This window comes from Muscardinus avellanarius (genome assembly GCF_963383645.1).
Source record: "Muscardinus avellanarius genome assembly, chromosome: 17".
In the NCBI taxonomy this organism is placed as follows: Eukaryota; Metazoa; Chordata; class Mammalia; order Rodentia; family Gliridae; genus Muscardinus; species Muscardinus avellanarius.
The window spans coordinates 26,452,247-26,477,753 of record NC_137803.1 but is presented as its reverse complement, the minus strand read 5'-3'; the positions used below and the strand labels follow the sequence as shown (position 1 = coordinate 26,477,753).

The following is a 25,507-nucleotide window of genomic DNA, read 5'->3' as shown; positions in this document are numbered from 1 at the left end:
CTTTTTCTTTATTTTCCGTAGCACTTACCATATTCTAGCACACTGGATCCTTTTGTTATTTCCTGTGCTCACGGCTCACTACCCATTGAGTCCCTCCTACACTAGACTGTGAGGCCACCGATCTTGCTCCCTGATGTAGCCCAAGCTCCTAGAACAGTGGCTGCAACAGAGCAGATGTTTGATGAAGATTTTTTTCAAGCTGGGTGTGGTGGTGCGTGCTTATAAGCCCAGTATTTGGGAGACTGAAGCAGAAGGATTGCAGGTTTGAGGACAGCCTCAGCAAGTAGTGAGACTTTCATCAACCGAGTGAAACCCTATTTCAAAATAAAAATATAAATAAAAGCTGGGCGTGGTGGCTCAGGTTTGTAATCCCAGCATTTGGGAGGTTGAGACAGGAGGATCTGGGCTCGTAGCTAGCCTCAGCTACTTAGTGAGGCCCTTTGCAACTCAGTGAGACCTTGTTCCAAAATAAAGAATAAAAAATAGGGCTGAGGGTGTAGCTCGGAGGTAGAATGCACCTGGGTTTTATCCCCAGTACTGCCTAAATAAATAAATAAATAAAATAAAAATAGGGCTGGGGATGTAGCTCAGAGGTCAAATGGCCCTGAGCTCAATATTTAGTAACCCCCCACACAATATTTAGTAACCCCCATCAGTGTTGATGGGACTTGTAGGGAGCTTAAAGCGAACACACTGTAGCCTTATCTCACTGGACATAATAAACCCTCCAGTCAGCCTTTCTCTCTGGTACTCTTGATCCATTTTCTCTCCCTTGATCCTTTCTATATCCACGGTGTTCTTTCATTTATTTATTTATTTTTGGTATTGAGGATTGAGCTCAGGGTCATTCTACCTCCAAGCTATACCCGCAGCCCTACTTTTTCATTTTTTAAATTTTGAAATAGGGTCTCCCTAAGTTGCAGAGAGTGTCACTAAGTAGCTGGCCACAAACCTATGGTCCTCTTGTCTCAACCTCCCAAGTGCTGGGATTAAAAGCATGCACCATCATGCATGGCTCATGGTGCCCTTTAAACCTCTGCTTCATGGTTATCAAGCATTCTTGCATTCTGAGTCCTTGCACTCAATCTTCCATCTTTCTTCTTTTTTCAGTATTGGGGATTAAACCCAAGGACATCTGCCTCTGAGCCCCCGCCCCCCGCCCTTTTATGTCTTGTTTTGAAACAGGGTCTTCCTAGGTTGCTGAAACTGCCCTCCAACCTGTGATCCTTCTGTCTCAGTCTCCCAAGTGCTGTGACTACAGGTGTGTGCCACCACGCCTGGCTCTTATCTCTTCTTTAACTTAAGCTGGGCTCCATTCAGGATTTCCGTCTCCCTTGAGCTCTGCATACTCCATACCCTTCAGGACCTGAAGGCAGGGTTGGCATCCTTTTTGCTTTCTTTGATGCTTCCTACCTATAATTATTCCAGGCTTAAATAAAGGACTCTGGTTAGAGGAGGCCAGTATCAGCCTCTTCTTTTTCTTGTAGCTGCCCCTAGTTTATCAAGAGGCTCAACTACGCTGACTTTCACCCACATACATACCGTTTCAGTCCCTCACAACTCATGGTCACAGGCATATATATTATCACCAAGATCTGTCCTGCTTTTTAAATTGCAGTCTAAATATATAGCTTTCTAATCACAATCATTTTAACTTCCACTATACAAATTCTGGGGTCTTAGGAGAACCTTCCCTCTCCCATCTCTGCATTACCCCTCTTTCGGACTGCCTCCTGACATTTCACTTCTTTCTTGACTCAGCTTAGACATCAAGAATCATCACTTCCTGGGAACAGCCACTCTATTATTCATGGATTTTGGGCTGGTTCACATGGTCTAGTTCAAATAAATTTGAAATGGTATAAAACAAAAACAAATCAGCAAACCAGTGCCTTAGTTTATTTAAGAATGGGAATAAGTGAGTTGCTTCCATTTAAAAGCTGCCAGGAGTAGGAGAATGTGACCAGTGATTTTGTGATCTGCTTCTCTGCTATTAGTACACGTGACTGAGCGGCAGAAGTACCTGCCATCTTTGCTCAGGGCTGTGCGGGTCTTACTGCTGTTTAGATACAGTGAAATGTAAGTGATCAGGATGGTTATGTACTGTTATTTCAAAGGTTCTGTTATTACAATGGAATATTTTTATATTCTACAACAAATATCTCTGAAGCATTCATTAAGCAGCGGTTCTAGTGATGGTGCTACAAAATAAAGCCCCAAACAGCAACGATGGACAGAATTTGGTTGTGATAAAACCCCACGAAGAAGGCCAAACACCCACTATGATAGCCTGTGTTGTTAAATTCAGCAGAAAGCACTCCACAGAATTAGCCCTAATGAAGGACAAACTTCAAAAGAAGTGTTAAGTAACATGGTTACAATACTGTACACTCACCCCCACCCCAAATATTCCCTTTACATTTTTCTTAGGGGAAAATTAGTTTTGAAGTATAAATTTCAAGTCATGACATTGCTTCAGGAATACATCCATAACACAAATGTGTACGTCTTCCTAAAATCCAGTATTTCCCTTACCTTTTCCGTGAAATGCTTTCTTTCCAGACCCACACTGCTGGCAGATAGTAGGCAGTGAAGCAATCATAAAGCCGGGCTTTCCATTCAGACTGTGGAGGTCAGACTCCCCCAGCTCTACCACGTTCTGGTTATATGGCTTTGGGTAGCTTTCTTAACCCTCCCCTCCTTTAGTTTTCTCATCAGATACTTTCAGATGAGAACACTACATACCTCAAAGGGCCACTGTAAAGACAGATGAGCTGGTGAGTGTGAGACACTGAGAACCATGTGTGGCACGGAGTAGACGGTAGGAAACATAAGCTACCGCTGTCACTATCACCTTTGTCACCACCCCCTTCCTATTAACAACAGCGACGTGCTGGTGATACTTTTGTTTGTTTGTTTTTGCAGTTCTGGGGATGGAACCCAGGGGCATTCTACCTCCAAGACACACCCCCAGCCATATTTTTTTTAGTCTTTTTAATTTTGAAACAGGTTCTCACTGAGTTGCAGAGGGCCTCACTAAGTAGCTGAGGCTGTCGGCGAACTGCGATCCCCTGGTCTCAGCCTCCCGAATGCTGGGATCACAAGCCTGCGCCACCACGCCCGGCTTGATGATACTTTTAAGACTGAATTTGCTTCATCAGGTTAAAAAAATAAGGTAGCTCTTTGTTAAGAGTATACAAATAACTCATAGGAAATACAGTGGTTACTCATAGGATACATGATGCTATCATTTTTTTTTTTCCTATTTTCTTTAGAAGAGCTTCAGAAACCTTCACCGCAGTACTGAGCATCAGTAGGTAGTAGAATTGACAATACTTAGCCTATCATGAGGACTGGGTAAGCAGTAGGATTTCGCACAGAGCCTGCTCAGACACTGATATCGACATCAAGTGGAGCAGAAGTAAGTTTCAGGGAGGTTCTTTTAGCATCTTACCTTTAGTCTGTCTTTGGGCAGTGCAACCACCCCTTGCTTAATGATCTCCAAGACCCGTTCCACTGACAGCTCAGCTCCAGCCTGCTGCAGTAACCTTGAGCTAAAGAAGGTGATCACCTGCAATGTAGAGAGAGATTTTTTAAACAAATAGTTGTAGGAAAATGTATTTTCAGGAGATGTTTTGCTTACATGGTAGTCAAGCCACAATAAGTGCACTTCTAAAATGACCTAGCTTTTATTTCACCTGCCCTCTTCGACGTAGTTCTTTCATTATAGGGCTTGATGGCCAAATTAGAGCCGACCCTGACTGTCCAGAACGGATTAGTCATGGTGTTAATTCTGCTCTTTCTTGTGCTGTCCCACTTTGCATTTATATTTCATCCAGAGAGCAGCACCCAGGAGAAGGTGGGAAGAGAAAGCAAAATCTTAAAACCTGTCAGTTTGAAGCTTAACAGGAGGTCTCAGAAAAAGGCTTAATAGGAAAGGCATTTTAAGTTAATGGCTGAAATGATGTTTGGGGGATTATCTAAGAATTTAATTTATCCACCTCATCCTTATCCCTGACTGGCAGAGAAAATCAACAGCAAGCTATAATTATGTTTGCCTCATGTCAAAGCGCAGCCTGAACTATGGAGCAAGATGCTAACACCGTGGCATTCTGGAAACGACATCTAAATACTTGGCGCTGAGGATTATGAGAAGGGTTGGGGATACAGCTTAGTGGTAGACTGCTTGTCTAGAACGTGTGAGGCCCGAGCTGCAACAGCCAACACCACAAATAAAACAAAACAACGAAAAGCAAAACAACTACCACCAAGCGTGCCGTTATTTTCTAGCAGACTATTTTTAAAACCACAATGCTAACAAGTCAAGAAGTCTTCTGACTTTTTATTCAAGAGACTTGCATTTAGGTGTTCGTATTAGAAATATAATTTTTACATACAAAAATATAATTTTTCTTTTGGTACGAGGGGTTGAACACAGGGACATTAGTGTCTACCTTTGAGCTACATCTCCAGCCCTACTTTATTTTTTATTTACTTTTAATTTTTTTTATCTTTAAGTGGGTCATATTGAAAACGGCATGCATTCAGACTGTGCTCGGTGCCCTCCCCCTACTTTATTTTTAACTTTGACTCAGTCTCACCAAGTTGCTGAGGCTTCACACCTGTGATTCTCTTGTTTCAGCCTCCCAAGTACTGAATCACATACAAGACACGTTACGCCATGCCTGGCCTAATTTTTTTTTTTTTTTTTTTTTTTTTGTGGTACTGGGGATGAAATCCAGGGGCCTTCTACCTCTAGACTACACTCCCAGACCAATTTTATATTTTATTTGGAAACAGGGTCTCACTAAGTTGCTGAGAGCCTCACTCAAGAGCTGAGACTGGCTTCGAACCTGCGCGATCCTCTTGTCTCAGCCTCCCAAGTGATGGGATTACAAGCGTGCGCCACCGCGCCCGGCTTTTAAAAGTAAATTTCCCTTTCATGCGTTTTCTATGTTATAGGTAAAGCACATCATGCTACAGATAATTGTTGGCAAACATTATATTTTCTTTCATGCTCCTAAAAATTAATTATGAAGAGCACAGTACTTTGCCTGTTCTTGACTATTCCTTTGGGAAGCACCCATATTACAGAAATGCCACTGAACTAACTGCATTTGATCCGGAAAGTAATGTCATTCTGTGGGGGTCCATCCCACAACAAAGGGCATGTCTCACAAGTTAGGCAACGAGCATAGACAATGTAGCTGGCAGCTGGTTATGCTGCTTTTGGGCCCAGAAGTCATTTCTTTATCCCAAGCAATTTTCGGCACCAGCTTCTTTGCAAGTTGTTAATTTTGTTCACAATGGGTTGGTTTTATTTTTATTTTTGGTACTGAAGATTGAACCAAGAGACATTCTACCTGCAAGCTACAACTTCATGCCCAATTTTATATCTTATTTGAAAACAGGGTCTCACTAGGTTGCTGAGAGCCTAAGTTGTCAAGGCTGGCTTTGAACCTACGATCTTTGTCTCATCCTCCCAAGTACTGGGATCACAAGTGTATGCTACCACACCCAGCATCAGGTTGGTTTTAAAGTATGTACCTATGGGCCTTATTTTTCCCAAATCAGATTTTAAGCTCCTTTTGGGATTCAGGGATTGAAATTTTGTACACACTGTTTAGATATAGTAGGTACACAATTAAATGTTTTTTGTTTGAACCCAGAGGTATTCTACTTCCAAGCTATACTCCCAGCCTGATTTTATTTCTAATTTGGAAACAGAATCGCACTAATTTTCTGAGAGCTTCACTAAGTTGCCCAGGTTGGCTTTGAACCCTGATCCTCCTGTCTCAGCCTCCCAAGTACTAGGATTACAATTGTGCACCATCATGCCTGGCTACAAATTAGGTTTTATAATACCGTGAATAAGTCTTTGAGGAAAAAAATATCACAAATAGGAGACTTATTACAATAGTTCCATTGGAATCTTATTTAAGCTGGGTATGGTGACACACTTGTAATCCCAGTACCTAGGAGGCTGAAACAGGAGGATTGCAGGTTTGCAGTGAGCCTCAGCTACTTAATAAGGCCCTGTTTAAAAATAAAGAACAACAAAAAAAAAAAAAAAAAAGAAAGAAAAAAAAAAAGAAAATTAAGGCTGGGAATGTATCTCAGAGGAAGACTGCCCCTGGGTTCCAACCTCAGTACCAAAAAACAAACAAACAAACAAACAAACAAACAAACAAACAAACAAAAAAACACAAAACAAAAAAACCCAGAAAAGAATCTCATTTAAAATTATGCAAATTGAGTGTGGTGGTACATGCCCATAATCCTAGTACTTGGGAGGCAGAAACAGGAGGACTGCAGGTATTTGTAAGACTCTGTTAAAAATAAAAAATAAAAAGGACGAGGGGATGTAGATCAGTACCAGAATGCTCCTGGGTTTAACCCCTAATCCCCCCACCAAAAGAAAAAAAAAAAAAAGCAACACAGATGCAAAAAAAAAAAAGCCTTCTTTTTGTGTAAATATCATCAAAGATTTTGTTTTTCTTATATTAATGTTTTTGAGGCATGGTCTTGCTACTTTGCCCAGGCTGGATTCAAGCTTGAGATCCTCTCGTTTCAGCCTCCCAAGTAGCTGGGATTACAGACATGTGCCCCATATCCTAAACAGAAACATGTGTAGACATAAACATTGTTTTAAACATAACATTTTTTTTTCTGAGAAAAACATTGGTTAACCATATTTATTACCATTCTTGTTGGTAAAAATAATGGTCGAATGTTGGCAACTTTATATGGTTTGACCTAATAGGTATGCACAAAAGTTCTTTTTGGCAAAAAAAAAAAAAAAAAGTTAAAAGAGTAGGAACATATCTATTAAAAATGCATTCTAAGAAGAAAAAATGAGTGAAAACACAATAGTTTTCTTTCTAGTATTTACTAAAAGCTGACACTTTTTGCTATTGATGACGTTTACAGCAGTGGATCACGTAGACAAAGAGTAGTTCTCAAATATGGCCGAACACCAAGAGTAGCTGGGACGCTGGTGAAATACTCGTCCTGGTACCTAGCCAGAGATCTTTACACTCAGAGTGAGATATGCTGTTTCTTACAGTGGATCTAAACCCACTGTGTAGACAGCCCTTCTTCCTGGTGAGATATGACTGGATTAATCACAATTTCTAGCACGTAACATAGCACCTGTTTCAGGATAATGCTCCCCAGTATCTTTTGTCATGTTGTACTGATGTTACTGTGGTGCCTTCAATGGGGGCAATACAATGGTTTCTGAAGGTTTGTTTAGCTGGATCTAAACACTGTAACAGGAACACAGTATTATAATAGGCCATGAGGGAAGAGCATGGCAGTGCCAGGCCAGGTCTCCTCCGAGCTCTTCCCTCAGGACACCTGGGGTTCTGTAGCTGATCCTGGCCCGTTGTCAGTGCCAATACAATCAGTAGAACAAACTCCCTTTATTTCTAGATGAACAAACACAGCTCTAACATGTCCTGCCCCTGCTTCTCCTGATTGCTGGCACATCTGCTGGGGTGTGGGCCTCCATTCACTTTGGAGGAGGATGGTCACGATCCAGCCTTACTAAATCACTGAGGCTGGTCTTGAACCTGTAATCCTCCTGTCTCAGCCTTCCAAGTACTGGGATTACAGGAATGAGCCACAATGCCAGAGCAGACAGGATTTTTAATTAAAATTTTTTATTAAATTATTGTTTTCCCAAGTACAGGAGACTGAACCCAGGGATAGTACTCTCTGAGCTACATAGCTACCCTTGCTTTATTTTTTCATTTTGAGACAGGGTCTTGCTAAATCATCCAATCTGGACTCACACTTGCAGTTCTCCTGCCTTACTCAGTAGCTGGGAGTACAGGTGTGCACCAACCTCAGTTTTTATTTATTTACTTATTTTTTTGGTGGTACAAGGGGTGGAACCCAGGGGTTTTTCTACCTCTGGGCTATACTCACAGACCTATTTTATACTTTATTTGGAAACAGGGCCTCACTAAGTAGCTAACGCTGGCTGTGAACCTGCAATCCTCCAGTCTCAGTCTCCAAAGTACTGGGATTACAAGTGTGTGCCTCTACACCTGGCTCAGAAAAAATTTAAAATAAAACTTTTAGTTAAAATAGAAATGAATGCTTCATTAGTATGACGTAAAGGCAGCCTTTTATTTTTTTTTAAATTAAAAAAAATTTTTTTTGGTATACTGGGGGTGGAACCCAGAGACTTTCTACCTCTGGGCTATGCTCCCAGACCTATTCTATATTTTATTTGGAGACAGGGTCTCACTACGTTGCTGAGAGCCTCACCTAAGTAGCTGAGGCTGGCTTTGATCCTCCTGTCTCATGCTCCCAAGCGCGGGGATTACAAGCGTGTGCCACCACGCCCGGCTTAAAGGCAACCTTTGAAAGAAAGGTACTTTTCCACAGTGTGTATTTTACACTTTCTTTCACCTACCATATTTGTCTGCAACTCATGAAGTCTAAGACAGCATGTAAACCCCTTTATGCTACTGGCTTTGGACCCTGACTGCCCAATGTCAAGTTGCGGTTGATCAGGTGTACTCTTCACTATGTATCAGAACACACTGAACCTCCTGTTCATAAAACCACCCAATGATCATTGCCTCATAGGTTTATGGCAATGAGGAGCTTTTTTCTGGGGCAAATGAGGGTAAAAAGGACCAATATATACTACCTAGACAAGTGTTTTTCTTGCTAAATGGCCACTCTCCTGAGAGTCAAAAGTAGAGAACTAATTTTTTTTAATTGTTAAAGATGACAATAAGCATGTTTATTATTTTTTTTTTTAAATTTTTGGTGGTACTGGGGGTAGAACCCAGGGGGCTTTCTACCTCCGGGCTATACTCCCAGACCTATTTTATACTTTATTTGAAAACAGGGTCTCACTAAGTTGCTGAGAGCCTCACTCAGTAGCTGACGCTGCCTTCGAACCTGTGCGATCCTCCTGTCTCAGCCTCCCAAGAGCGGGGATTACAAGCGTGCGCCACCACGCCTGCATAAGCATGTTTTAGAAAGTAAAATACATATGTATTTTTTGTTGGCTTGTTTTGTTTTTCCCTCAAGTTTTTTTTGGTGTTAATCAATGTATGTATGGATCATCTACTCAGTAGAAGAGATCTCCAGAGGATTTTTAAGGGAGAAAGATATTTTCTGTTTTCAAGAAAGATGCAATGTGACTGGGAAGATAAGACACAGATCAAACATGTATGACTAATAGGTTAGATACCAAATAGAGTAGACTAAGAAATATTCAAAGTGAGAAAGCCTAGGATTGGGCCGTGGCGTGGAGACTTTCTAGCGGTGGAACTTGTGTGGCCTTAACTTCTAGGGCGAGCATCACGCAGTGGCTGAGAACTCAGCGTCTGGCCGCCGGGATTAAACCTGGCTCACTCTTGAGGCTTGCAAAGTTATTCAACTCCTTTATTCCTCAGTGTCCTGATCTGTGAACAAGGAGAAAATCCAGTCCCTTGCCTCAGGAGGCTGTTCTGATAATTAAATAAGTTATTGTCTGCAAAGTGGAAATTATTTTATACATAACAGTTATAATAGTTGATCACAAAATATCCACTACTATCATGATTCATTGTATTTTATCTTTTTTTTTTTTTTTGGTACTGGGGATTGAACTCTGGGGCAGTCTACCTCTGAGCTATGCCTCCAGCCCTGTTTTTTTAAAAACACATATTTTATTTTGAAACAGGATCTCATGTGGTGGCAGAGGTCCTCACTAAGTTGGCGAGGCTGGCTTTGAACCTGCAATCCTCCTGTCTTAGCCTCCCAAGTACTGGGATTACAAGCATGCGCTGCCGTGCCCAACTTGGTTGTATTTTAGTACATTCATTTACCAAGTGACAAAGTTGCTGCATGTATGGCGTCGAAATCAATAATGGCAAAGCATGTGAAAGCAGTCTGTTAACCATGCAACCCTGCATGCTGATACCAGCACAGCAAGTTTATCAAGCAATAGCTTTTCTTTATTGGAATTCTATTTCCTGGTTTTATACTGCTTTTAGGTGAGAGATTTCTAAGAACTGAATTTTGTGCCAAAGATCATCTTACCCAAATCAGATAGGCTGGCAAGTAAAATCTATCAAAAGTAAATTCCAGAAAAGCCTGCAGGTTAAAACCAACAAAATCACCACTAGCTTAATACATTGCTGAGGGTCAACTAAAACCTCTTTGATTTTTATTCGAGTTTATGCATAACTCTTCTCTTTAAGGAAATATAAATGAGCTTCATTATTTTCAGAAAAATTAAACTTAGTACTAGATTGAGGTAATATTCAATATTTGGTTTGTAGAATTTTTTTTGTATCATGAAAAATGCGGGGTTTTATGCATGTATTGAGACATATATGGTTTTTCTTTATTAGTCTGCTAATGTTATGAATTATGTCTCGTTTTCTAACATTGAACCATTCTTCATTCCTGGAATAGATGCCAATTGATCATGATATATTTCTTTGATATATAGCCAGATTCAATTTGCTAAGCTTTTGTTGGAAGATTTCTACACTTGTGTCCATGAACAACCTATAGCTTTGGCCAGCTTGTTTTTGTAAATAAAGTTTTACTAGAATGGAGCCATACACATTTGTATACATGCAGCTTATGTCTGCTACTAAACTACAACAACAGAGTTAAGTAGTTGTGACTAAGATTGTTTAGTTCTGAGAGCCTAAAATATTTACTATCCAGCCACGTACAGAAAAAACTTGATGGTTTCCTTTTTAGAAAGCCAATTATTACTCCAAAAAAATGAAAAATATGAAAGAAATTGACAACTTTCTAGATAAATACAACCTGCCTAAACTGAGTCTAGAAGATATAGAAAATTTAGCCAGGCATGGTGGCGCACGCTTGTAATCCCTGCACTTGGAAGGCAGAGACAGGAGGATTGCGCATGTTCGTAGCCAGCCATGCTGGCTTAAGAGACCCTGTTTCCAAAATATAAAAAAATAGGTCTGGGATTGTAGCCTGGAGGTAAAAGGGCTTCCAGGAACCCCAGTACCACCACCAAAAAAAAAAAGAAAAGAAGATATAGAAAATTTAAACCAACCAATAGCAATGAAAGAGATTGAAGCAGCAATCTATTTCCCATCAAGAAAAAGCTCAGGATCAGGTGGTTTCCCAAACGAATTTTAAAAACCTTTATGGAAGAGCTAATCCCAATACTCCTCTATCTATTTTGTAAAACAGAAAGAAACTGGACTCTCCAAAATACATTCTATGAAGCCAACATCACATTAATACCCAAACCAATAAAGACATCTCAAGGAGGGAAATCTACAGGCCTCTATCATTGATGAACGTGGATGCAAAACTGCTAAACAAAATACTAGCAACACGCATTCAAAATCACATCAGGAAAATCATACACCATGGCCAAGTAGGGTTCATCTCAAGGAGGCAAGGCTGGTTCAACATATGAAAATCAAATCATGTAATTCATCACATAAACAGAGCCAAAGACAAAAATTATATGATCACTTCAATAGATGCTGAAAAAGCTTTTGACAAAATCCAACATCATTTATGCTAAAACCACTGCAGAGAATCAGAATAAAAGGAACAAATCTCAAAATCATAAAGGCAATCTAAAATAGGCCCACAGCCAACATCATATTAAATGGGAAAATCTTCGAGAATTTCCCCTAAAAACAGGAACAAGACAAGGATGTCCATTATCACTTCTTTCCAATATAATATTGATACTTTAGCCAGAGCAATAAGACAAGAAAAGGAAATCAAAGGAGTACAAATAGGAAAAGAACGAAAACTTTCACTATTTGCAGATAACATAATACCATACTTAGAAGACCCAACAAACTCACTCAAAAGACCTCTATGTTCATTGATAGGCAGAATAAATATCATCAAAATGGCCATACTTCCAAAAGTGATCTACAGATTCAATGCAATGCCCATTAAATTACCAAGGTCATTCCTGACAGACATAGAAAAATCAGTTCTTAAATTCATTTGGAACAACAAAACCCCAGAATAGCCAAAGTCATTCTCAGCAACAAAAACTATGCAGGAGGGATCACAATACCTGACTTTAAACTATACTACAAAGCCACTGTAATAAAAACAGCATGGTACTGGCACAAAAACAGATACATAGACCAATGGAGCAGAATAGAAGACCCAGAAACAAATCTACATACTTAAAGCCAATTGATTTTTGACAAAGGGGCCAAAAACATACACTGGAAAAAAGATAGCCTGTTCAACAAATGGTGTTGACAAAACTGGTTAACCATATGCAGAAAAATGGAAATTTACCCTACTTTCTCACTCTGCACAAGAGTCAATTCAAGATGGAGCAAAGTCTTGGAAATTAGACCAGAGACCTTGAGGCTCCTTGAAGAGGGCATAAGTCCAACACTGCAACACATAGGCACAGACAAAAACTTTCTCAACAAGACCCCAAAGGCACAACAAATTAAAAGGCGAATCAGTACGTGGCATTGCATGAAACTGAAGAGCTTCAGTACAGCAAAAGAAACTACTAAGTACTTTAAATGAGAGCCAACAGAATGGGAGATTTTTGCTATCTATTCCTCTGATAGAGGACTAATATATAATAACTCAATCAACATCTAATAACTCAAGAAACTCAGTACTAAAAAAACAACACATTCAAAAAATGGGCAAGGGAACTAAATAGACACTTCACAAAAGAATGCCGGGCGTGGTGGCGCACGCTTGTAATCCCCGCGCTTGGGAGGCAGAGACAGGAGGATTGCGCAGGTTCGAAGCTAGCCACGCGCGCTGGCTTAGGAGACCCTGTTTCCAAATAAAAATGTAAAAATAGGTCTGGGAGTGTAGCCCGGAGATAGAAGGGCTTCCAGAAACCCCAGTACCACCAAAAAAAAAAAAAAAAGAAGAAATTCAAATGGCCAATAAATGCATGAAAAAATGCTCAACATCATTGCAATCAGAGAGATGCAAATCAAAACTACCCTGAGATTTCACCTAACTCCAACTAGAATGGTAATCATTCAAAACACAAACAACAACAAATGCTGGCAAGGATGTGGAGAAGTGGGAACTCTAAAACATTGTTGGTGGGATTGCAAATTAGTGCAACCACTTTGGAAAACAGTATGGAGAATCCTCAGAAGAAGAGAGGAAAATTTTTCATATGATCCAGCAATGCAACTTCTGGGTATCTACCCAAAATAATGGAAATCAAACTACGAAACGAATGCATGCGTATCTCTGTGCATAACTGCACAATTCACCACAGCCAAACTATGGAACCAGACAAGATGTCCATCAACAGATGAATGGATTACAAAACTGTGGGCTATGTACACAATGGAATTTTACTCAGCCATAAAAAACACAATTACATTTTTTTGGGTCTTTTTGGAATGGGGATCGAACCCAGGGCAGTGCACTCGCCAGGCAAGCGCTTTGCCACTGAGCTACATCCCAGCCCCACAATTACATCATTTACATTGAAATGAATGGGACTGGAGAATGTTAGTGAGATTAGTCAGCCACAAAAAATAAGAAATCAGATGCTCTCCCTAATATGCAGAAGTTAGGGGAAAATGGGTTAGTATGTTGGTTCCCTGGGGCTCTGGTGTCTGCATGTTGGTTCCTGGGACTCCGGTGTCTGTATGTTGGTTCCCTGGGGCTCCGGTGTCTGTATGTTGGTTTTCTGGGACTCCGGTGTCTGTATGTTGGTTCCCTGGGGCTCCGGTGTCTGTATGTTGGTTCCCTGGGACTCCGGTGTCTGTATGTTGGTTTTCTGGGACTCCGGTGTCTGTATGTTGGTTCCCTGGGACTCCGGTGTCTGTATGTTGGTTTTCTGGGACTCCGGTGTCTGTATGTTGGTTCCCTGGGGCTCCGGTGTCTGTATGTTGGTTCCTGGGATTCCGGTGTCTGTATGTTGGTTCCCTGGGGCTCCGGTGTCTGTATGTTGGTTCCCTGGGGCTCCGGTGTCTGTATGTTGGTTCCCTGGGGCTCCGGTGTCTGTATGTTGGTCCCTAACACTGTCCTTCAGCTCTTGGATGTTCCATTCTCAGTTTTTGCTCCCTGGTACTGGGGATTGCACTCGGTGGCACTTTACCCCGGATTTGTATCCCTAGCCCTTTTATTTTTTATCTTGAGACAGGGTCTCAATAAGTTGCTCAGGCGACCCCAAACTTGTGATCCTCCTGCCTCCACCTCCCAAGTTGCTGGGATTACGGCTGTGGACTACCATGCCTGGCTCTGTTTTCATTATTCACATTTTTATCATTGTGTTTGTTTGCACAATTTCTACCAACTTACATTTAAAATCATTGCTCTTTTTCCCTCTTGGTTCTACCCAAGCCAAGTAATGAGCCACTTATGGCAGTTCTTCATCATACCCTGATTTTTGATTCTAGCATTCTTATTTAATTTTTTCTTCTATTTTCCATCTCCCTGACAGCACAGAGAGGTGTTTATACTTCTGTCCACACATGTTGTCAACTATCCTACTAGGTTGGGGGCTGACAATTTTTTTCTATAAAGTGAGGTGAGACAGGGGGGAAAAAAGGTAAAAAAGGAGCCAGATTAGAAAGAAATCAAGAGGCCGGGCGTGGTGGCGCACACTTGTAATCCCCGCGCTTGGGAGGCAGAGACAGGAGGATCGCGCAGGTTCGAAGCCAGCCGCGCTGGCGTAAGAGACCCTGTTTCAAAAATATAAAATAGGTCTGGGAGTGTAGCCCGGAGGTAGAAGGGCTTCCAGGAACCCCAGTACCACCAAAAAAAAAAAAGAGAAAGAAATCAAGAATTACAGTTTTAAAATCTAGAAATTTTATAATCTTTATCTTTATCCTTCAGAACCTGCTTCTTTCTTAAGCAGAAAATCCTCAGTAGGCCTCACCCTTAATCATAAAGGCCTCTCTCCCCACCTGAGATTCCTAGGAGGCTTAGTAAACCAGGACCTATAAGGAAGTTCAAACTCAGGTGCCAGCCAGCCACCAGCCACTGATGCCTGGAACCTGAGGATTCTGACGAAGTCCAGACCTCCATTCCTGCTGTGTGCCCCTACTTACCCCCTCACGGGGTCTCCTATAAAACAAGACGTGTGAGATGCCAAAATCACTCTCTCTCCTCTGGAGATGGCCCACATTCTCCCTTGAACGTGTATCCCCACTTTCCTAAAAAAACCTTACTCTTTGTCTCTGACTGGTATATGCTGAAATTCTTTCCTGCCATGGAAGTCAAGGGCGCTGGTGATCCTGAGGTGAGGAATAAAATTGTCACACCTGACAAAAGGACCAAGTAGCACATACTTAAAGCTCTGTGGAAGCCGGGCGTGGTGGCGCATGCTTGTAATCCCAGCATTTGGGAGCCTGGGATGGGAGGATCGTGGTTTGCGGACAGCCTCAGCTACTTAGTGAGGCTCTTTGCAACTCAGTGAGACCCTGGTTCAAAATAAAGAATAAAAAATAGGGCAGGAGGTGGTGTAGAGGTCGAATGCCCCTGGGTTCCATCCCCAGAACCTCAAAAAAAAAAAAAAAAAAAGGCTCTGTGGATTGTAATAGACTCTAGTGTATATTCTTTTTTAAACACCCCCTTAAAAATGCAAATGACATTCTTTGTCCACAGGCTGTACGAAGAAAAGTCTTAAGACAGGTTGGATCTGACTGGAGGTTCACACTGTTTATCTTTGCACTAGAGCCTTTAACTGAATTAATCATAAAGTCCCTGTCTGATTGTTCTAGTATCTGAATCATCGCTAAATTGGGTTCTGTTGTCTTTTGGCAATATGATTTTAAAATTTCTCTTTTATGTCTCATGGTTGAGTGTTGGGCATTGTATGCAAAACTGCCTCTGCAGTTCTGAAGTAGCAAAGTCAAGTCTGTGCTGGATGTGTATGTGGGCACTCCTCTTCTTAGGCCAGCCTTGGGAATGAGTTAAAATTTACTCAGAAGATGAGCTGGGTTTGAGGGTATTTTTGCTGTTGCTATGGCTGCCTTCGGTTCACTGCATCTCCTAGTGATGCATTCTGTTTAGCTAGGACCTGAAGTACCAGAGGTTTCTTGATACCCCTGCTCCTCTTTGTTTCAGTTATCCCTGTAAGTCTGGGTCGCAGTAGGGTTGGCATCCATGCTTGGGATCCTTTCCCTGTGGTAGATACTGATGCTTGTGGCTCAGAACTTGGCAGTCTGGTCACAGGAGGCAACAGATGCTGTGTTTTCCTGAACCTACTGTCCTAAAACTTAAGTGTCCTAAAACTTAAATCTTAAGTGGGCTGTGTATGTCTAGGACTAGAGTGTGAGGTCGTCTTGATTTTTTTCTTCCTTTTCTTCCCATGACAACCAAACGTTTTTCTTATGGAAGCACACAGTATTCTTAGAGGGTCCGAGGGCTAAGGCAGTATCTTGTCCCTTCTCTACAAGCAGGGGTGCTTTTTTCTATTCTTCCATAAACAAGGGGTCTCCACCCATGACTGAGGGCCATAAAATTTAGCTCTCCTCTTCCAGCAGCCTAAGGAATTCTCCATCTTATAAAAGAAGAGAGCCAGGTGTGGTGGAGCATTCCTGTAATCCCAGTACTTGGAGGCTGAGATAGGAAGATAACAGATTTGAGGACAGCTTCAGTAAGACCCTGCTTCAAAATAAAATAGGGCTGGGGATGTAGCTCAGAGGTAGAATGTCCCTGGGTTCAATCCAAAGTAAAAAAAAAAAAAAAAAAAAAGGAAAACAAAAAAGAAAAAAGAAAAAGAAAAGAGAAAGATGTGGTAAGAGAAAGATGTGGCAAGGGACACGGGGTCATATATTTTTGCATGTCTCTATTTCCTTGGAAGGTTCTTAGTTTCCTGTCTGCTACCAGTCTCAGTGTAGGTATTAATTCCTCTGGAGCCTAAAAATCTTGGGTGTTCTATAACATCATGTTGGTCCCTGCTTGAACTTTGGCAAGTTCTTAAAGTTGATTCTGACTACTTTTTGCCCACTTGTGTGGCTATCACCTGGATCCAGTCCTGATATCCCTCAATGTGGGAGAAGGCAGAAGGGTGGGCTCACCCCTTTTTGGGATCCAGGTTACCTAGTTCCTTCCTTCCTGTGACCTCAGCTCAAAACATCTATGCTTGCTTCCCCCTCTCCCTCCGTCCTGCTCCTCTCTTCTCTCTGCCTGCAGCATGCTCCAGGGCTCACTATCTACCTCCTTCCAGTCTTGGCTCAAATGGACCTGTTGAGAGGCCTTCCTTAACCCTCTCTCTTTAAAGTTGCAGCCTTCCACTTCTATTCCAGCTCATTCCCATTCCTCTTTCTTGTTCTTTTCTTTCCGTAAACAGATAGATACTAATGCTATCTATTTAATGCAGAAGTAATTTTTTAATTTTATGTTTTAATAGAAAATCAAGAATTAAGATTTTACCTGTTGAACATTTATGGCACTGTCAAGTGGACAACTAAATGTACTGGTTGGAAGCTCAGGAAGGATGTCAGATCTGGAAATACATAAGCTCTAGTGTAAATTTTATATCTTTCAGAGGTAAAAATAGTTCTTGCTGAGCTGGGCGTGGTGGTGCACGCTTGTAATCCCAGCATTTGGGAGGCTGAGATAGGAGGATCACGGTTTGTGGGCCTCAGCTACCTAGTGAGGCCCTTTGCAACTCAGTGAGACCCTGTTTCAAAGTAAAGAATAAAAACTAGGGTTGGGAGTGTAGCTCGGAGGTAGAATGCCCCTGGGTTCCATCCCCAGTACTGCCAAAAAAAAAAAAAAAAAAAAAAAAGTTCTTGCCTATTATCCAACTACTAAGGTTCATTGTATCTATTCTCTACTTCTGTTTAGCCACTGAAGCATCCTACCACACCCTGTTTTGTGTGGTAATTCTACTTTTGACTTACTGCTTAATTATGCTTTGGATGGGAGGGAGATGTACTAGTGGGTAATAAAAATTGGAGTACTTGAAAAACACATGTCATTCCTTTTGTAAAAGTTTAAAGTGCTCCAAGATTAGTCTCTTTGGTCTTGGATATTCAATATTGCTGAGTCTTTAAAAAGAAAATTAACTTCCAACTCCCTGTGGACTAAAAATAACAGTAGATTGCTAGTCTCCTCTACTAACATTTTTCAAGGTTAACTTAGTGGGAGAAGAAAATAGCAAAGACTTTAAGTCAGAATTTCAGGGTATTTAGGGAGCACAGGAAGGTGAAGTGCTGAGGGAGGAAGAAAGTGCAGGCGTCATTTATATCTACCACAGAATTCTTTATAAAATATATAAAGGAGTTTTAAATTTTTTAAATGAATTGCCAATGTGTCTGGCACTATTTTGGATGGTTGGATTCAATAAAAAGTTGTTGAAAAGTCTACTCATTTTAAATCTCACATAGTTTTCTCCAAGTGAATGCTGAAAACATGGGCTTTTGAACAAGAAGACTGGGACTCAAATAGCTGAGTGATTTACAGCTAATCCCCACCATCCATTTTTCCTCTCTGGGCTGTGCAGGGACCAGGAAAAGTCAGTGAGAGACACATACCAAATCATCAGCAGCAGAAGGGCCTGTGCAAGCCGGGCGTGGTGGCGCACACCTGTAATCCCAGCATTCGGGAGTCTGGGACTGGAGGATCGCAGTTTGCAGACAGCTTCATCTATTTAGTGAGGCCCTTCGCAACTTAGTGAGACCCTGTTTCAAAATAAAGAATAAAAAGTAGGGCAGTGGGTGTTCCTTGGAGGTTGAATGCCCATGGGTTCCATCCCCAGATCTGCAAAAAAAAAAAAAAAAAAAAAAAAAAGAAAGAAAGAAAAGAAAGGCCTGTGCAGAGCTATGCGATGATCAAAGACAATGCTTCCTAGACAGGGATTTATATTAACATCACCTGAGTAATGCCTCAGTATATTGGTTTTCTTATATGGCAAATGGGATATTAATTCTACTTTAAGTAGATAAATCCACAGTTCAAGGGGAGTAAAAAGATTGAGATATAAAGGCACTCAGGCTTCACTGCCGAAGTGTTTAGGCTTTTGATTGTCTGGTTTTAAGAACTGCAAAACAGTATCTAGCTCAATTTTTTGTTTGTTTGCTTGTTTTTGTGGCATTGGGGACTGAACCTGAGGACATTCTACCTCCAAGCTACACCCCCACCCTATTTTATTTTTATTTTGAAACAGGGTCTCACTAAACAAGAGTCTCACTATTTGCTGAGACTGTCCTGGAACCTGCAATTCTGTCTCAGCCTCCCAAGTACTGGGATTACATGCATGCACCACCACACCCTAAGCAAATTTTTGCCCCCAAAATGCATTTTTCACTGTATGCCAGCGAAGTATCAGTAAGTGGCTCTTCGCTTCTGGGAAGATGGTGACCAAGAAAAACAGCATTTATGAGTTCTACTGACACTCGGTCTCCATTGCCTTAAAAACAGCGTTTTTCATAGCCAGAAAATACAATCAGTAGAGGAATAAAACTATAAATACAAGGGACAGAATAAAAGAAAACTAGAACAACCAGAGAGCAGAAAACAAACTTGCCCACCTTGTGGCAGCTGGCACTACACTAGTACCATCATGCCTTACAGCACCAGACTCCAGAGGCAAAAAGAAAAACAAGGAGCTGAAATGAGCAGCTGTAGGTCACTCGGTTGTAATTCATCAGTTCTTCCTGCAAAGACCAACTAAAACTTTCAGCGGCCAAGCTCACCAAGCCCTCCAGGGATTCAGAGCGGAGCTCAAAACTAGAAAAAAAATACGCCAGCCTCACAGCCGAGGGCACTAAGGGAGCATCATCTTGTCAGTTGTGGCCGAGTTCACCACACCCACCAGAGATTTAGACCAGTGCACCCCAAAATCATAAGTGAAACTGTGGCCTCTGCAGAAGAACTCCCAGCGCTGTGCCCCCAGGGACTCGCCCAGCTTTGATAAACTCCCTGGGTCTGAGATCTTGCAGTTTAACCCAGTGAAGAGTAGTAGTGGCAGAGATTACCACACCCTAGTCGCAATTCCCTGCAGGAAAACGCCCAGTCCGTCTCCCCCAGGGTCTCACACAGCTGCAACTAACTCCCTGGGTCTGAGACTTTGCAATACAACCCAGTGAAGGAGTGGTGGCGGCTGAGATTACCACACCCTGCAGAGATCCAGAGCACTGTAAGTGAAGTTGTGGTGACCCAGAGAAGAACCCAGAGAAGGCAGGAGTGGGATCTGCTATTGGTCCTATCAAAAGCTCAGACAGACTCAGGCTCTGATCAGGGGAAAGTGTGAGGAGTCCTACGCTTAACACTAAACCCAATGAGTAGGATCTCCAGGAACACCATAGACCTCCCAATTGTGGTTAACAGGGAGAAGTGAGACTAGCCCAGCCCTAGCTGTGGAGAACAGAGACTCCTACATTGAATTTGGTCTCAGAAGCATATGCTACCAACAGAGGAAGGGAGGGACCTAGACTCCAAGTCTGTGGAAAGTGTGGAGGGTGACCTTCGCTCAATATTAAATACAGCCCCATTGATACTGATTATCTGCATAGACTCAGAGAACCAGACTCACAGAGGGAAAGGTGCCGGTGGCATTAGGTATCTACAGAGAGAGAGACTGTAGAGGATCTATCTTCTGCTAAATAGTTATTTATCTGTAGAGTCACATTGTTGGGGTTGTTTTGTTTTTTTCTTTTTTTTAATGTGTGTGTGTATGTGACAGTATATGCCTGGCTGTTTTGTTTTTGTTTCTTTGTGTTTTTGTTTTTGTTTACCCTCTTCCCAAACCATTTCCCAGGCTCCTTTCCTTGTACATACCTACTTTCTTTTCTCTATCCCTTTTATATCTTTTTCTTCTTTTATCTCTCCTTTGTCTTATATTAAATCCACTTTATATCACTATACCAGAAACTCTACATTGGTTACTAGAATACAGCTACATTTTTACTATCTCTAATCTCTAGTATTACTGCCTTACCAAACTCATATTCTCATACTATTTGACCCTATCTGAGCCCTTACCCTATTCTTCCATTTACTCCTTCACTTCCCTCCGTACTCAGCCTTCACTGTTGAATACAATACAACTTGCCCTTGGATATACCAGCTGACACCTAGAGACTGAGAGAAATCTATCAAAAGCAACAGGTACAAACTTCTGAAATCATAGGAAGGAGGAACAACAACGGAGCAATGAGCTCCCACAATCCCACAATAACAGAACCTAGTAACACAGAAATACAGAGATCTCCAGAAGATCAAATGAGAAATGTAACTGTAGAAATATTACAGGATTTTCAAAAATAATTTAGAGAGAGTCTGAAAGAAATAAAGGATGCAATCATTGAAGTAAAGGCATCAATTCAAACCATAAACAATAGATTAGACCACATAGAGAATAGAATCTCACTCCTAGAAGATGATCACTCAAAAGATGAACGCATAGTTTATAACTTAGAAAAACAATTCGGCAGCAGAAATTGGACATTGAAGAAATATGGGCCCATCTTAAGAGAGCTAACCTAAGAATAACTGGCATAAAGGGGGGGAAAGGTGAAACCAAATGGATCAACAATCTCTTCAAAGAAGTAATAGCAAAAAATTTTCCAAACATGGAGCAAGAGGTTGATACACAGACAAGATCAGAGAAAAGGTTCCCTACGCCATGTAATAGTCAAAATAATCAATGTAGAAGCTAAGGAAAGACTCTTAAAGGCAACAAAAACAAAAGGCCAAGTGACATTCAGAGGCAAACCAATTAGAATCACTCCAAACTTCCCAAACCAAGTCATGAAAGCCAAAAGGACCTGGAATAACACATTCCAAACTCTGAAAGAAAAAACTTCTAGCCAAAAAATTTCTACCCAGCAAAACTATTTATCAAATTAGATGGGGAAATAAGAAGCTTCCATGACAAACAGAAGCTGAAGAAATTTATGGCTTCAAAACCAGCACTAGAGAAAATACTCAGAGATTAACTACAAAGAAGAAATAGGTAATACACACCAGAACCAGAGAAACAAGAACTTCCATTCAGCAAACAACTAAGCAAATAAGAACAAACAGTATTTCAAACTGAAATAAAAATTTAACTTGTTAGGAATTAAAAATCATCTCTTAATAATCACACTGAATGCAAATGGCCTCAACTTCCCAATAAAAAGACACAAAATGGCAAAATGAATTAAAAAACAGACCCCATCTATCTGCTGCTTGCAAGAAACACACCTTACAAGTAAAGATAGAAACAAACTCAAGGTAAAGGGCTGGAGCAAGGTAATCCAGGCCAACAGAACTCGAAGGCAAGCAGGAGTAGCAACTATGATATCAGACAAGGTAGACTTCAAGCCCAAGCTAAGTAGAAGAGACAAAGAAGGTCATTTTTTTTTTTAAACTGGTAAAATAAACAATCCAGCAAGAGGAAATAATAATAATAATCAACATCTATGCCCCAAACATAGGTAAAGCTACTTTCATAAAACAAACTCTTTGTGACATTAAATCACACATAAATCCCAATACAATAATACTGGGAGACTTCAACATACCTCTCACACCATTATACCAATCTTCTAGACAAAAGGTCAGTAAAGATGCCTCAGAACTAAAGAACACCATTAATCAAATGGACCTGTTGGATACATGTAGAATATTTTACCCAATTACAGGGAAGTTCAAATTTTTCTCAGCTACTCATGGAACCTTCTCCAAAATAGCTCACATCCTGGGCCACAAAGTGAGCACTAGCAGATTCAAAAAATGTTACATACTTCCCTTTGTCATTTCAGACCATAATAGAATGAAACTAGAAATCAAGTATAAGAAGACCCAGAGAAACAACATAAACATGTAGAGACTGAACACCACACTTCTGAATGAAGAATGGGTCATAGAAGACATAAGAGTGAAATCAAGAAACTTCTAGAAACAAACAAAACTAGAGAAACAACATATCAAAACCTCTGGGACACTTTGAAGGCAGTATTAAGAGGAAAATTTATAGCACCGAGTGCTCACATAAGAAAAACAGAAAATCATCAAATAAATAACCTAATAACACACCTCAAAGCCCTTAAAAAACAGGATCAATCTAACCCCAAAGCCAGTAGAAGACAGGAAATTATTAAAATCAGGGCAGAAATTAACAAAGTAGGGAATTAAAAAAAAATACAGAAAATCAACAAAACCTAAAGTTGGTTTCTAAAAAAAATAGATAAATAAAAACAAGATAGATAAATCACTAGCCAACCTAACTAAAAAAAAGGGAGAATCAACCCAAATTATGAAGATAGGAGATGAAAAAGGAGATATTACTACTTACAGTGTAGAAATACAGAGGATTATCAGAAACTACTTTGAAAAACTATACTCCAACAAAATGGAAAATCTGGAGGAAACTGACAACTTTCTAGATAAATACAACCTTCCTAAACTAAGTCAAGAAGATATAAAATTTAAACCAACCAATAGCCATCAAAGAGGCTAAACAGCAATAAAGAGCTTACCATAAAAAAATGTCCAGCACCAGATAGTTTCCCAAGTGAATTTTATAAAACCTTTATAGAAGAGCTAATCCCAATACTCCTCTATTTCATGAAATCGAAAAAACAAAAACAAAAACAGGACTTTCCCAAATACATTCTATGAAGCCAACATCACATTAATACCAAAACCAAATAAAGACAGTTCAAGGAAAGAAAACTACAGGCCTATATCTTTGATGAATTTGGATGCAAAACTGCTAAACAAAATACTAGCAACATGCATTCAAAAACACATAAAGAAGCCAGGCATGGTGGTGCATGCTTGTAATCCTGGCATTCAGGAGGCCGAGACTGGAGGATTGTGATTTGAGGACAGCCTCAGCTACTTAGTGAGGCCCTCCGAAACGTAGTGAGACCCTGTTTAAAAATAAAGAATAAAAACTAGGGCAGGGGGTGTAGCTTGGAGGTAGAATGTCCCTGAGTTCCATCCCTAAACCCGCAAAATAAATAAATAAACAAATAAACAAATAAATAAATAAATAAAAAACAAGCCGGGCATGGTGGTGCATGCTTGTAATCCCAGCATTTGAGCGGCTGAGACTGGAGGATTGCAGTTCGCAGACAGCCTCAGCTACTTAGTTAGGCCCTCTGCAACTCAGTGAGACCCGGTTTCAAAACAAAGAATAAAAAATAGGGCAGGGGGTGTAGCTCGGAGGTCAAATGCCCCTGGGTTCCATCCTTAGACCTGCAAACACACACACACACACACACACACACACACACACACACACACACACACACACAGAAAATCATACACCATGACCAGGTAGGATTCATCCCAGGGATGCAAGGCTGGTTCACCATACAAAAATCAATCCATGTAATTCATCATATAACCAGAACCAAAGACAAAAATCACATGATCATTTCAATAGATGCTGAAAAAGCCTTTGATAAAATCCAACATCTATTTATGATAAAAACACTGCAGAAAATTGGAACAGAAGGAACATATCTCAACATCATAAAGGCAATCTACAATAAGCCCATGGACATCATATTAAATGGGGGAAAACTTGAAGAATTCCCCCTAAAAACCGGAACAAGGATGTCTATTATCACCACTTCTCTTCAATACAGTACTAGAGACTCTAGCCAGAACAATAAGGCAAGAAAAGGAAATCAAAGAAGTACAAATAGGACAAGAAGAACTCAAACTTTCACTATTTGCAGATGATATGATACTATATTTAGAAAACCCAACAAATTCAACCAAAAGGCTTATAGAACTGATCAACAAATTCAGCAAGGTATCCAGATACAAAATCAATCTTACAAAATGAGAAGCTTTGCCGGACGTGGTGGCGCACGCTTGTAATCCTCACGCTTGGGAGGCTGAGACAGGAGGATCGCACTGGTTTGAAGCCAGCCTCAGCTACTTAGTGAGGCTTTCAGCAACTTAGCCTGGAGGTAGAAAGCCTCTGGGTTCCAGCCCCAGTACCACAAAAAAAAAAAAAAAAAAAAAGAGAAGCTTTTCTGTATACCAACCATAAGTCCACTGAAAAAGAAATTCAGAAAACATTTCCACTCAGGATTTCCCACACACACACAAAAAAACTTAGGGATAAAGTTAACCAAGGAGGTAAAAGACCTCTACAAAGAAATTTATAAAACATTGAAAAAAGAAATCAAAGAAGATCTTAGAAGATGGAAAGATCTTCCATGTTCATGGATAGGCAAAATAAATATCATTAAAATGACCATACTTCCAAAAGTGACCTACAGATTCAATGCAATGCCATTAAATTACCAAGATCATTTCTCATAGATATATATAGCAAAATCAGTTCTTATATTTATTTGGAACCACAAGAAATCCAGAATAGCCAAAGTCATTCTCAGCAACAAAAACTATGCAGGAGGAATCACAATACCTGACTTTAAATTATACTACAAAGCCACTGTAATAAAAACAGCATGGTACTGGCACACACACAAAAAAACTGGTACATAGACCAATGGAGCAGAATAGAAGACCCAGAAACAAATCTACATACTTAAAGCCAATTGATTTTTGACAAAGGGGCCAAAAACATACACTGGAAAAAAGATAGCCTGTTCAACAAATG

The 25,507-nt window shown here is 40.6% G+C and overlaps 1 protein-coding gene across 1 annotated transcript in view; it reads right to left on the bottom strand.

The window, feature by feature from the left end:
• Window positions 1–25,507, bottom strand: part of DYM (dymeclin) — a gene marked incomplete at its 3' end in the record, with an annotated part of 378,817 nt that overhangs the window by 57,020 nt on the left and 296,290 nt on the right. Inside the window, exon 16 of the mRNA XM_080714686.1 lies at window positions 3,455–3,571. Within this exon, the coding sequence (XP_080570812.1) occupies window positions 3,455–3,571 (117 nt within the window). The remainder of the gene's footprint in view (window positions 1–3,454; window positions 3,572–25,507) is intronic.